The sequence below is a fragment of the Eulemur rufifrons genome, chromosome 6, assembly GCF_041146395.1.
Source record: "Eulemur rufifrons isolate Redbay chromosome 6, OSU_ERuf_1, whole genome shotgun sequence".
Classification (NCBI taxonomy): domain Eukaryota; kingdom Metazoa; phylum Chordata; class Mammalia; order Primates; family Lemuridae; genus Eulemur; species Eulemur rufifrons.
Window position 1 is genome coordinate 90694168 of NC_090988.1, and position 14707 is coordinate 90708874.

General features: G+C 35.3%; 1 protein-coding gene across 1 annotated transcript; it reads left to right on the forward strand.

Moving 5' to 3' along the window:
• The first annotated feature begins 4695 nt into the window (after window positions 1-4695).
• On the forward strand, window positions 4696-5688 carry LOC138384401 (olfactory receptor 4A16-like). The gene has a single exon (XM_069469907.1). It carries the CDS (start codon window positions 4696-4698, stop codon window positions 5686-5688), a length of 993 nt encoding a protein of 330 aa, XP_069326008.1.
• The last annotated feature ends 9019 nt before the right edge of the window (window positions 5689-14707 follow it).

The following is a 14707-nucleotide window of genomic DNA, read 5'->3' on the forward strand; positions in this document are numbered from 1 at the left end:
TTTTCTGGGATCTTTACTTCTCCAGTCCTAGCTGCCAGGCAGAAAAGCCAGGAAATTCTCTCTTAAAGAAGAGAATATTTTGTTGCAACATCTAAATCAGTTACTATTTTCAATGTATTTTTTATTGGAGTAAATAACTTCAGATTCTGGGCTGCTGTAGGCATCATTTGACCTAGAAAACACTTTTGCCTCATTCAGATAAGCAGAAAGCATTAGTAGTTCTTTAAATTCTGCTGAAGGTGACATAGAGAATGACGGCTTATGCATATATTAGTTCTTCCTCTTGGAGTCATAACTTAATTCACAGTAAATTTGATCCCATCAGATAGTTTTGCAGAATTAAAATATATTTGTGCATCTTTTACCACTTACCAAAAAGAAAGACACAGTGCTTAGATATGCTCTTTAAATCTTGGAAATGATACATAAGACATTTGGGTTTCCTGGATTCTGCACATTTATTAGGTAAATTGAAAGCTGCCAACTTTAAGTAGAGCCTATTACATGATAAAGATTTTTGCTGGTTCAAATAAGTATTTATATGACTCTTTTCTAAGGCCCTTATGGTACAGAAGATCCACTGTTTAACTAAACACACAATGAAATGAAGATTCTCAATGGAGGTAATGACAAGCCAAGTAAAGGAAATAACAGTGGAAGCCCTTAGGTGCTGTTCCTGTGTTGAAAAGAACAATCTCTTTCTTATAAAAACAATCATTGAATTGATATTGGAGTAAAATTGATGTATCAAATTAATAGACTAAAGATCATTACGGTTACATCTGATGCAGATGCAGGCCTGATCAATACCCTCTACCTCAACCTATAACTGCAGAACTAAGATTGTCTATCTTTCTAAGAATTAGAATGTGAATTTCCGCTCTAGGGCTCTCCGTCTTTGATCTTCAGGGCTTCTTGTGTAGAGATTTTCCAACAGTCAGAGTAAAGCCGTCCTTTGCTGGGGATATGGTTGGGTAAGGGAACTTGGGGCTGCCTCCCCCTTCATTCTGGTTTAAATACTACTTGCCTTACCTAAATATTTCATAATGTGAAACTCATAATTTATTATTGAATTTACCATAGAATTTTTTTTCACATTATTTTAGGCTTTGGATAGTTCTGCATCTCTCTGAAGGACTGAGGTAATGGGAAACCTGTGTGGAAATATGGAACCTGTTGCCACTTGGATCTATTTCTAGATTCACTGATCATCCACATATTATCATGTGTTCTTTGATCACATGTTGATGCATGAGGTATCTACAGTTACACTCACTGAAACAAACATTGACTTTTCTGGAACAAGGACAAGACCCAAGATGTGAGTTCTTGAAACAATTGACAATTCCTGTGATATTTTGCAATATAGCTAAAGTCTTAAATATCACATGTTTTCATTGGAGAAATCTGTATTACAAAAATTAATCCAGCCAAACACAGAAATTAATCAGAATATACAAAGTACATTTGGATACAGAATATAGCTAGATAGCAGTTTATTTTCCATTTTGCCAAGCAACAGGAGAAACATGTTGCATGTTACATGAATAACAAACCAATGGATTTATAATCTCAGTTTTGGGGATATTATATTTTACGTGATATGCTAATAAAGGTGTAAATTACTCTAAATATATTTTAATTATAGAATTTAAAATCACTTATCGTACCAAGTGTGTTAGAGTGTAAAGGAACAAATGTGTATTTAGCTCTGGAAACACAATATGGGCTTTTATGTATGAATCTTAAAATTATCTCAGGAAACATGTTAGGCACAATATCTTAGCAAAAATGACATTTGGAAATTACCTTGTCTACTGTCATTTAGAATGATTTATAAGAGTGCAATTGTAAAATACTACAGAGGTTATTTGTGTTATTATGGGAATTTATCTTTTAAAAATGTGATGTTCTTAAGAAACTACATGAAATTTTTTTCTACTAGAAAAGTGTTAAATTAGTGTTTTACATTGAAAGCCTAGTAATGCTACCTTAAAATATTAAATCTTTGTTGACTTAAAGTATAGAGAATAGTTAATGTATTATAATTTACAAGTAGATATTTAAATTGCCCAATAGAAGATTTATCCAAGTGAGATCTATCATTGATGATTAAAGAGAGAAAAGGCCCTCACCTTGCAGAAAGTGAGGTGTGGATAATAAAAGGGTACAGACTACTTCTTTACATTCTTCAGCAGTTACGCCTTTATTGGTGTATACCTGCAACAATGACAGAACTGGATTATGTGAATGAGATGTGTAGTTCATCACAGTTGCATTCTGGAAAGAGCTCAAATTCTCCCTGCACATGACCTCCCCCCACTGCCAAATCTACGTAAATGGAATCATCTTGTCTATGATTCGAGGTTTTTAATTTTCCTCAGTAGTGAATAACCGCAAAGTCTAGGTTTGTGTTTTTTTTTTTTTTTTTTGTTGAGACAGAGTCTCACTTTGTTGCCCAGGCTAGAGTGAGTGCCGTGGCGTCAGCTTAGCTCACAGCAACCTCAAACTCCTGGGCTTAAGCGATCCTACTGCCTCAGCCTCCCGAGTAGCTCATGCGCCACTATGCCCGGCTAATTTTTTCTATATAGATTTTTAGGTGTCCATATAATGTCTTTCTATTTTTAGTAGAGACGGGGGTCTCGCTCAGGCTGGTCTCGAACTCCTGACCTTGAGCAATCCACCCGCCTCGGCCTCCCAGAGTGCTAGGATTACAGGCGTGAGCCACCGCGCCCGGCCTCTAGGTTTGTGTTTATACTTTTTCCATTCTTCTCTTTTCTTTAAGGTTGTCTTTAACCACCAGATCTAGGAACTTTAATAAATAAATGTTTTTTTGAATTTTTAAAATTTTCTTTACTAGGATCTGGTCTGAGGTTATTCGTTATGGCTGCCCCTGGAAGCAGCCTGTGTATCTCCAGGGACCCTCAGGAGCTTGGGCCCCCAGTACTTCTCCTCTGTAAGAAACCTTTCTGAAGAAGATTTTTAGAAGAATACTAGCCTCACTTAATTATCACATTAATATTCTCATTACTTGTGGACATTCATTTATTAACTATAATTTCTCTGTTTCGCGATTTAATCCTTCCTTTCTTTCATTTTCTACTATGTAGCTTTCCCTCTGCTGATGGGTCCAACTTTTGCCCTATTATTCTTCATCCTTGATGTCAAAGTCCATCCCAGCACGGGTATAATTACTGCTTATGTATAATTAGATAGGTAATTTTTAAGATATACAATTTTATTGTGTTCCTAGAAAGAAGTAATGAGTTATGGGTGTACAGCTCATTTCATCTTGGACTATTTTTATAATTCTTTTCAAGTTGACCACGATCCAGATGATTTGTTGCGATCTAATGTTCACAGTGAAGCATTCAGGATCATTAATAACAGCTCTCATTTATTTAGGCTTTACCAGGTGCCAGGCACTGTTCTAGCCACTTTACCTGTTGTAATAAACTACAAGCCTAAGAGGTAAGCACTATGGGTGTCCCCATTCTAAAAATGATGAAACTGAGGCCCAGAGTTGTATTAGGTGGCTCAAAGTCACATAGTAAGTGGTGAAGCTGGGGCTGCAGCAGAGGCAGTGTGGCTCCAGAGTCCACATTACTCTCTGCTGCGTGGGGCTCTGTCTCCAGGGACGTCTGGGATCTTAAATAGGTACACCCTGCATGAGAAACGTACAGTCATTACTTGCTCACTGTAATGATCAAATCCCATTTGTGACTGGTTTGCATTATTCATGTAATGGTGATAATATGGGATATTGGTATTTCATTATAAAGATATGAAAAATGAAAAAAGTCAGCAGAATATAATAAATGAGGGCTGCACTAATAGTATCATAGATAGTTTGACTGAAAAAGGTTTTGAGATTGTCTAGTTTACTCCCATTATTTTCCAGTGCACAAACAGAGACATAATTACATTTAGAAAATTAATCCCATGTCTTTGTACATTGAACTTGGAATTTGCTCTTGATTATGCTCTTTTTTTTTTTTTTTTTGGAATCTGGACACTGGAGTTCTGTTTTTGAGCACTCTCAGTATGTAAATGTAATTATAAATAAACCCACGTCCCACTGTTCTTTACCTCTCTTCTCAGTGTCTATTTTCTCCTTCTTCACACAGTGCTTTGATATAGTATTGTGTGAGCTATTTTGGAAGAGATTTCTGTTACTTAGTTTGGTGCTACATGGATCACATTGTAAAGATACCATGACTGCTATAAATTCAAGGGACTGACGCCATGCAAGTTTATTCATTTAGAGTTTATTGCTACCACCAGAGAGTAAGTTTCCTGAGAGCTGGAACCCCTTCCCAGTACATAGCTGATGTGTGTGCCAAGAAGTAACATATTTCACATAAGGAGTTATTGAATGTCTGGATGAGTGTGGGGCCCTTATTCTTCTTTATAGAATATCCACTAAGACTTAGAGATAGGACCTTTCATCTGTAAGACCAAAACAAAATCACCTGAGGAAAAATAAAATTATTAACGGCAAGGTCTATTGATCTTTAGAAGAGGAACTCAATAGATACTTACTAAATGTATATTGTGCGTAAGCCACTGTGGAAGGTGTGATGATGAAGTTGTGCTCCATGACATCATGGGTGTGTTCATAGTCCTGTCACAATTTCATTACAGGAGCTGTTCTCCTGAGCTCTCAGCTGTGATACAAGCCTTCCAGTAGAGTAAATGGGAGAGAGTAAGAATGTGACAGAATTTGTCCTTCTGGGCCTCACTCAGGATCCTGATGGGCAAAAAGCATTATTTGTCATGTTTTTACTCATATACGTTGTGACGATGGTGGGCAACCTGCTCATCACGGTGACTGTTATCAGCAGCCCCTCCTTGGGCTCCCCAATGTACTTCTTCCTGGCCTCCCTGTCACTCATCGATGTTGCTTATTCCAGTAACATTTCACCCAAATTGCTTGTAGACCTACTCTGTGATCAAAAAAGGATTACCTTCCCAACATGCATAGGGCAGCTGTTTCTAGAACATTTGTTTGGTGGAACTGAGATTTTCCTTCTGGTGGCGATGGCCTATGATCGTTATGTGGCCATCTGTAAGCCTCTGCACTATTTGACCATCATGAATCGACGGGTTTGCATCCTTCTGTTGGTGGTGGCCTGGGTTGGAGGTTTTGTGCACTCTGTGCTCCAAATTGTCTTTGTGTACAGTCTCCCCTTCTGTGGCTCCAATGTCATCGATCATTTCTTCTGTGACATTTACCCATTATTGGAACTTGCATGCACTGACACCTACTTTATAGGTCTCGTTATGGTCGCCAATGGTGGGACAATCTGCATGGTCACCTTTACCCTTCTATTCATCTCCTATGGAGTCATTCTATGGTCTCTTAAAAGTTACAGTCAGGAAGGGAGGCGTAAAGCCCTGTCTACCTGCAGCTCCCACATCACCGTGGTTGTCCTCTTTTTTGTTCCCTGTATTTTCATGTATGTTAGACCTGTCTCCAACTTTCCCATTGATAAATCCGTGACTGTGGTTTACACAGTTGTCATTCCCATGTTGAATCCTTTAATATATACCTTGAGAAATGCAGAGATGAAAAATGCTATGAAAAAACTCTGGTGTAAAAAGTTAGATAGAAAAGCAGATAGAATACGAATGTCTTCCACACTGAACGTGTTTATTTCCAGTTCTAAGGCAACAGACAGACAGTAAATTATAACTATGGATCATATAGTCCATTCAATGGATTCTCTAGAGATGCTTCTCTTTATTCAAAGTCACCAGAAAAGTGGAATAAATTTTCTGTGGAGATTACAATCACTCTAATCGAGAAATTCTGCAGGGTGAATAAAAGCACAGGTATCCAAATAGAAGTAATAATAAAACTAAGCTCATCTTGTAATTTTATTTTTATTAGTTTATGTTGAAATGGGACTTAGAAGAAAGTGGTTTATTGTTTTCAAAGGAGAAAAGCAGGCTGTTTTGGAAATTTACCATGTCTCACATTCAGGTGAAAGCAGTTGACTAAACTTAGAACAAACTTCTAGGGTCAAAAGATTAGATTTTATGTTTTAACGTGCATTAAGTTATCACCAAAGTAGCTTTCTGTATCTGTACTGAATTTTTTCTTAGGATTACTTCTGTTCCTCAGGTCATTGTCATGAATTTTCAGTTTAGGTTGTTTGGTTGCAGATGATATTATGTTTAGTTTAAGACACTATCAGTGGAGCATTTTTTTGGAGTAAATGTGGATGGTAACAAAACCAGATTCTAGTTCTTGATTATGAGATAGGTCCTTTCCCTTTTTTTTTTTGTTTTCATGATTTTCCTCACTAGTTATCATGTGCTTTTTTGCCATTCTTGAAGAACATGCAAAGCTTCTTATTGTGTCTTCATGATGCTGAAGATATTGGTAAAGAAATGTGTTGTTTTGTATAAACAATGTGTTTCCGAAAAGTTATATTAAATTGAAATACCTATAGACTTAAAATGATTTATTGTGGCATAAATACATTTTTGTTTTTCAATTTTGTAAAATAATAAGCTTTCCTCAATTAGTAGCCATGTAGGAATATCCCAAACCAGGAAAAATATAGAATTGCTTTCATTGTAATATGGAACATTAACTGTGCTATAATTTACATTTTTAAAAAATGAGTTTTATGTTTATTTAAAGTATACAACATGTTTGAAGATACACATGAAAAAAAAGTTTACTATAGTGAAGCAAATGAACATATCCATCTTCTCACAGTTACTCAACTTTTGGTTTCTGTGAAAAGAACAGCTGCAATATACTCAGTACAAATCCCAAATATAGTACAATTTTGTTACCTGTAGTCCTCATGTGTTGTGTTAAAGTATACAAAGGATCAGAAGCAGATCTGAGGATGAACGAGTTTAGAGATCTAATGTGTAACAAGTTTACTCTTCTAAATGAAAAAACTATTTTAGAACTCTTATTATTTTAAAATTTTCATGCCTACCCAGTCTTATATGCAATTTACTTATAAATTTTGTAACCTCTTAGCTAGAATATTATCAATGTCCTTGCAACTACCTGTTTGTACCTCCCTGATGCTGTTAGTCTGTCTCTCCCCAGACATAATCCTGATGCTAAATTTATCCTTAAAATATACTAATGAGATTTTGCTATTCATTACCTTTATTAAAATTATATTATATGTGCACAATTTTCTGAATTTTACTTTTATCCACAATATTAACTTTCTAAAATATGATCACATTGCTGCCTGTTGCCTTAGTCTCATCCTGTCCCCTGCTGTGTGTTATTGCATGTGTGACTATATCGCAGGTTATGTAACCATTCAACAAGAGACCGTTACATTGTTAGCAGTTTTGTGTATTGCACACAGGACTGCTATGGACATCCTGAATGCAATTCTTTTGTGGTAAGTGGAATGTTTATATGTTCACTTTTGCAGATGGCTGCAGTTTTCCCTAATGCTGTGTTATAAGTGACATTCCTACCAGTAAGGCATAGCAGTTCCTTTGCTCTGTGTCCTTACCAGTACTTGACATTGTGAGATGTTTGATATTTTTGCTAATGTAATGGCTTTAAGACAGTGAGTTCCTTGTGGTTTTATTTGCAGTTTTTATTGCTATTGAAGCTGAGCATATTCTCATATGTTTATTGGATCTGTATTTTTTTCCGGTCTTGTATGAAGTGTGTCTTTATGTCTTTTACCAGGTTTCTGCTCATTATTTTCCATTATTATTAATTTACTGGGGCTCTTTAACAATCCTGTGTACTAAACTTTTTTTTGTTTATATATATTACAGAGTAGTATTTTCTCAGTTTGTGATTTTCCATTTTTGTAATTTTATCATTTTATTTGATGAAGGGGCAGAGAGAGCTTTTTTTCCCTACATAGGACATTGCAGTGTCACCACTACCAGAAAAAAAAAAAAATCATCCTGTTTACGGTTTATGCTGAATTCGCAAACTACTGGTATTATTTTTCTATAGCTACTTGTTTGTACCATGAACCTGGAGAGTTGTGAACAGGTATAAGGTATCTCTGCAATAAAACTTTTGCCAGGTTCTACCTCCTCTGAGCAAACGATACTTTTATATGCAGGCATAAATCTTCCTCCTTTACTAATCTGACATGGTGCATCTTAAGACAACAAGATCCAGTGGAATCCAAAGACAACTTGAAACAAGAGTGGATGTAAACTCTTGGTTTGTTTTTATTTCATTTTCTTTTCAAAAATATCCTGTTTTATATTGCTACTGTTTTGGAGTGCCCGGTAGTGTGTGAAGAACACGTACCGTTCTAGTGATGCTCTACTGCTTCCTTCTGCCTTTGTGGCAATACAGTACCAAGTGTCCAGAATGGATTGTTCCAGCCATTTTGACATGTAACTTAAAAAACTGGTCTCATGCAATACACATGTATTGGCTGCATTTAGCAAGGTTTACTCTTGCAAGTAAAAATGATCACCCATGAAGCATAAGAAATTCTGTGTTTAGTTATTATGTTTTTTGTTTTTGAGTTGTTTGTTTCTGTAAGATTCTTAAATTAAAGAAAAATTTAATAAACTTAATTTTCGTCTTTTTAATTCATTAACTCTTTAAATTGACAAATAAAAATTTTATAGATATATATGCACAACATTTTGTTTTAACAATATATACATATTGAGAGATGGCTGAATCGAGCTATCTAATATATGTAGTACCTCACATACTTATCATTTTTTTTGTGATGAGAACACTTAAAATCTACTCTCTTAGCAATTTTCAAGAATCAAAGACATGGTTATTAACTATAGTCACCAGGTTGTACAATAGGTTTCTTGAATTTATTCCTCGTATTTAGCTGAAATTTTGTATTCTTTGATCAAAATCTCCCAGCTGTGCCCCCCCACAACCCCCTGGCTCTGGGTCTTCACCATTCTATTCTGGTGTGCTGCGAGTTCAACTTTTTTAGATTCCACTTATAAGTGAGATCATGTGGTATTTGTCTTTCACTGTGGAGAACAGGGAACCTTTGTACTGTATTGGTGGGAATATAAATTGGTACAGCCATTATGGAAACACTGTGGAGGTTCTTAAATAAATTAAAATGAAAATAGAACCATCATAGGATCCAGCCTTCTTGGTATACATCCAAAGGGAATTCATTCAGTATCTTGAAGAGATACCTGTACTTCCATGTATGCTGCAGCATTATTCACAGTAATCAAGATATGGGCACATCTTAAATGTCTATGAACCTGTCAACAGATGAATGGATAAAGACAATATGATATATATATGTACATGTACACACACATATATGCCCAATATGGTATATTATATATATCTCTCTCCCCAATGTGTGTGTGTGTATCTGTATATATCTCCCCAATATGGGGTGAGTGTGTGTGTGTGTGTGTGTATCTGTATATGTGTCCCTAATGTGATATTATTAACTATAGTCACCATGCTGTACTTTAGATTTCCGGAATTTATTCATCCTGCATAGCTGAAACTTTGTACCTTGTATATATATGCATATATAAAATATATCTAATGAAATATTATGCATTCATTATTCCTTAAAAAGAGGAAATCTTGCCATTTATGACAACATGCATAAACCTGGAGGACTTTAATAATGCCTTTACTTTAGTTTTCATTGACAAATAATTTTATGTTTTTATGAAGATGTTTTGATATCATTTGCCGGCACAGATGGACCTGGAGGACAGTATGTTAAGTGAAATGACTTCTGTTTTTTTTTATTTTAGCATATTATGGGGTTAGAAATGTTTAGGTTATGATTATTGCCCTTGTCCCCCCGACGCCAAGTCAGAGCTTCAAGCCTGTCCATCCCTCAGACAGTGAGCATCACACTCATTATGTATGTATACACCCATCCCCTCCCCCACCACATCTGCCCAAAACCTGATTAATGTTATTCCTATATATGGTCTTAGGTGTTGATCAGTGAAACCAATTTGATGTTGAGTACACGTGGTGCTTATTTTTCCATTCTTGGGATACTTCAATTAGTAGAATGCGTTCCAGCTCTATCGAGGAAAATACAAGAGGTGCTATATCACCAGTGTTTCTTATAGCTGAGTAGTACTCCATGGTATACATATTCCACATTTTATTAATCCACTCATATATTGATGGGCACTTGGGTTGTTTCCACATCTTTGCAATTGTGAATTGTGCTGGTATAAACATTCGAGTGCAGATGTCCTTTTTATAGAATGTCTTTTGTTCTTTTGGGTAGATGCTCAATAACGGGATTGCTGGATCAAATGGCAGGTCTACTTCTATCTGTTTAAGGTATCTCCATATTGCTTTCCTCAGAGGTTGCACTAGTTTGCAGTCCCACCAGCAGTGTATGAGTGTTCCTATCTCTTTGCATCCATGCCAACATTTATTGTGTTGGGCCTTTTTGTAAAGGCCATTGTCACTGGAGATAAGTGATATCTCATTGTGGTTTTGATTTGCATTTCCCTGATGATTAGAGATGTTGAGCATTTTTTCATATGTTTGTTGGCCATTGTTTTGGAAATGACTCCTTGAATGGACATTTGGTGTATTTATTTTTAGTCTTTCTTAAATTTTAATAAATGCAAGTAAGATTTTTGCTGATTATTTCAAGCATTAATATATTATCATTAATCTCAAAATGTTTTCTTACTTCTGTTGTTATTTTTACCAATGGGTTCTTTAGAATTTATTTGCTTAATTTTCAAACATATAGAAATTATCTTGCTAATTTTAGGTTTTTATTTTCTAGCTTATATTCCTGATGTTCAGAGACATACTTTGTGATTCTCATTCCTCGAAATTTGTTAAGAATTGCTTTATGGACCAGAATATGATTCACTTTGAAAAATATTCCATGTGCACTTGAAAAGGATGTGTATGTATTTCACAGCTGTTGAATATGCATTCTTCCCTTATATCCATAGGTGAAATTTGCTAATGTTGTTTAAATATTACTATCTTTATGAATTTTTTGTGTGCCTATTCTTGCATTTACTGAGAGTTGTGCTAAAATCCTCCTGTATTATTGCTGATTTACCTATTTCTTCTTTTGAGTCACTCTATTTTTAAAAAATCTTATGAAGGTAGGTTTTTAGGAGCATACCAATTTATAATTGTTATATCTTCGTGCTGTTGACCTTGTGCTGCCACAAAAAATATTATCTCTGCCAATATTTATTGTCTTACAGTCTATTTTGTCTCATATTAGTATAGAAACTGTTATTTTGGTCGGGTTTATGAAGTTTATTCCACCATTTTTACTTTTCTTTATCCGCTTATTTATGATGTTTCTCTTGTAAGTCTCTTAATGTTGACTTCAGCTTGAGTTGAGGGGAATTCGACTCATTTATTTTTAAAATTAAAAACATCATGTACTTGGATTTAAATCTACTCTCTTTCTATTTGTTTGCATTAATCAATGTTACCCACAGTTCATATTCATTTTGATTTAGTCCCATATTTCCTCTTTCCATTGTCTTCACTATTTCCTGCATTTCTTCTTTTTCCATTTCAGAGGAATGAAGCATCTGTGGGACCAATATTTTGAAGGAAACCCAGAGAGGTAAACCTTGCATTTGGGGGTCTTTTTTGTCTAAAGGTATAGAATAATTCTAAAATCCACAAATGAAATCCTAAGAAGCTGGGTGTAACTTTCTATACATGCTTTACCCTGAGAGACAAGTTGTTTCTGGAAAAATCCCAGGACAGTAGAGAAAAACTGGCCCCCAAACTGAGAGGGTGCAGAGAGGCCAAAGAATGACCCAGACAAATCCAGCTTTATGGGTTAGATAGTTTGTTAGAGGTTACTTACACAGGGCTCTCACTCCTGGGCGGCAGCAGTTCCCCAGAGAGTAAAATCCTGCCTGCCTGCCAGTTTGTGGAGCCTTAAATGTCTCCTTGGCAAGTGACACAGAGCTCTCTCTGTGTCATTGCATGTTTACAGGTAAGACAACCATCTATGCACAAGGAGCTACTTAAGAATATTCTTTGTTCTCTGTATCTCTTTCAGCTACCTTGTGTTGATCTCTATTGCTAAAGAAATCTGCAAAAGTTCTGTTAAACAGTAAAAGCCAGTGGTGGAAAACTTGCATTCTTCCTTCACAAGTGAAATTCAAGGTCTAGCAAAGAGAAGAGTCCTTTTTAAATAGCCAGGCTTTCATTTGAGACCATTTGAGGGCTTTACTCTTAGAGTAGGGGAGAGTAGACAATAGAGTAGTCCTCAAAGGAAGTCAAACCCAGCTTGAATCATCTAAGTCCTTGTTTGGATTAGGGTTCTCTGGGATCTTTACTTCTCCAGTCCTAGCTGCCAGGCAGAAAAGCCAGGAAATTCTCTCTTAAAGAAGAGAACATTGTAAAAGTCTTGAATTGTCTTACAAAATTTTGTATACAAAAGCTGGCATTCAAATAAAAATAAAATATAGGAGAAGACAAAGCCCAGTTAAAAGGCATGAACTGTAAAGCATTTAAAATCCTTTTAAGCACCTGCATTTTACATTTTCTTTTAGCACCTCTGGTTGTCCTATTTGGTGATTTGGTATAGAACAAGCTATTTTTGCTATTTCTGTTTTTAAATTTCCAGTTTGGCAATAGGTATGGGTTATGGAGAATTACCATAAGGATGGCATATTTTGAGACAAAATCTAAATCAATTACTATTTTCAATGTACTTTTTACTGGAGTAAATAACTTCAGATTCTGGGCTGCTCTAGGCATCATTTGACCTAGAAAACACTTTTGCCTCATTCAGGTAAGCAGAAAGCATTAGTAGTTCTTTAAATTCTGCTGAAAGTGACATAGAGAATGTTGGCTTATGCATATATTAGTTCTTCCTCTTGGAGTCACAATTTAATTCACAGTAACTTTGATCCTATCAGATAGTTCTGCAGAATTAAAATACATTTGTACATCTTTTACCACTTACCAAAAAGAGAGACACAGTGCTTAGATGTGCTCTTTAAATCTTCGAAATAATACATAGGACATTTGGGTTTCCTGGATTCAACACATTTATTAGGTAAATAGAAAACTGGCAACTTTGAGTATAGCCTATTACATGATAAAGATTTTGGCTGGTTCAAAAAAGTATTTATGTGACTTTTTATCTAAGGGCCTTATGGTACAGAAAATCCAATATTTAACTAAACAGATGATGAAATAAATGTTCTCAATGGAGCTAATGACAAGCCCAGTACAGGAAATAACAGTGGAAGCCCTTAGGTGCTGTTCCTGTGTTGAAAAGAAGAATCTATTTCTTGCAGAAACAGTCATTGAATTGATATTGGACTAAAATTAAGGAATCAAATTAATAGACTAAAGATCATTATTGTTAAATCTGATGCAGATGCAGACCTGATTAATACCCTCTACCTCAACCTGTAACTGCAGAACTAAGATTGTCTATCTTTCTAAGAATTAGAACGGGAATTTCCACTCTAGGGCTCTCTGTGTTTGATCTTCAGGGCTTGCTGTGTAGAGATTTTCCAAGAGTCAGAGTAAAGCCATCCTTTGCTGGCGATATGGTTGGGTAAGTGAAATTGGGGCTGCCTCCCCCTTCATTCTGGTTTAAATATTACTTGCCTTACCTAAATATTTCATAGTGTGAAACTCATAATTTATTTTTGAATTTACCATAGAATTTTTTTTCACATTATTTTAGGCTTTGGATAGTTCTGCATCTCTCTGAAGGACTGAGGTAATGGGAAGCCTGTGTGGAAATATGGAACCTGTTGCCACTTGGATCTATTTCTAGATTCACTGATCATCCACATTTATCATGTGTTCTATGATCACATGTTGACACATGAGATATCTACAGTTACACTCAGTGAAAGAAGCATTGACTTTTTTGGAACAAGGACAAGAGCCAAGTTGTGAATTCTTGAAACAGCTGACAAGGGATACTCTTTGAAAATTCCTGTGATATGTTGAAATTAGCTAATGTCTTAAATATCATATGTTTTCATTGGAGAAATCTGTATTACAAAAATTAATCCAGCCAAACACAGAAATTAATCAGAATATATAAAGTTCATTTGGATATAGAATACAGCTAGATAGGTGTTTATTTTCCATTTTGCCAAATAACAGGAGAAACATGTTGCATGTTACAGGTAAACAGATAAACCAATGGATTTATAATCTCAGTTTTGGGATATTATGTTTTACATGATATGTTAATAAAGATGTAAATTACATTTAAATATATTTGAATTAGAGAATTTAAAATCACTTATCGTACCAAGTGTGTTAGAGTGTAAAGGAACAAATGCATATTTGTTCTGGGAACACAATATGGGCTTTTATGTATGAATCTAAAAATTATCTCAGGAAACATCTTAGGGACAGTATCCTAGCAAAAATGACACTTCAACATTACCTTGCTATTGTCATTTAGAATGATTTTTAAGACAGAAATTGTAAAATATTATAGGGGGCATTTTTGTTATTTGAGAATTTATCTTTTAAAAATGTCATGTTCTTGAAATCTACGCTAAATTATTTTTCTTCTAGAAAAGTGTTGAAGTCGTGTTTTAAGTTGAAAGCCTAGTAATACTACTTTAAAGTATTAAATCTTTGATGACTTAAACTATAGAGGATAGTTTATGTACCCTAACTTACAAGTGAATAGTTAAATTGTCTAACAGAAGATTTATTCTGGTGAAATCTGTCATTGCTGATTAAAGGGGGAAAAGGCACTGGAGCTTGCAGACA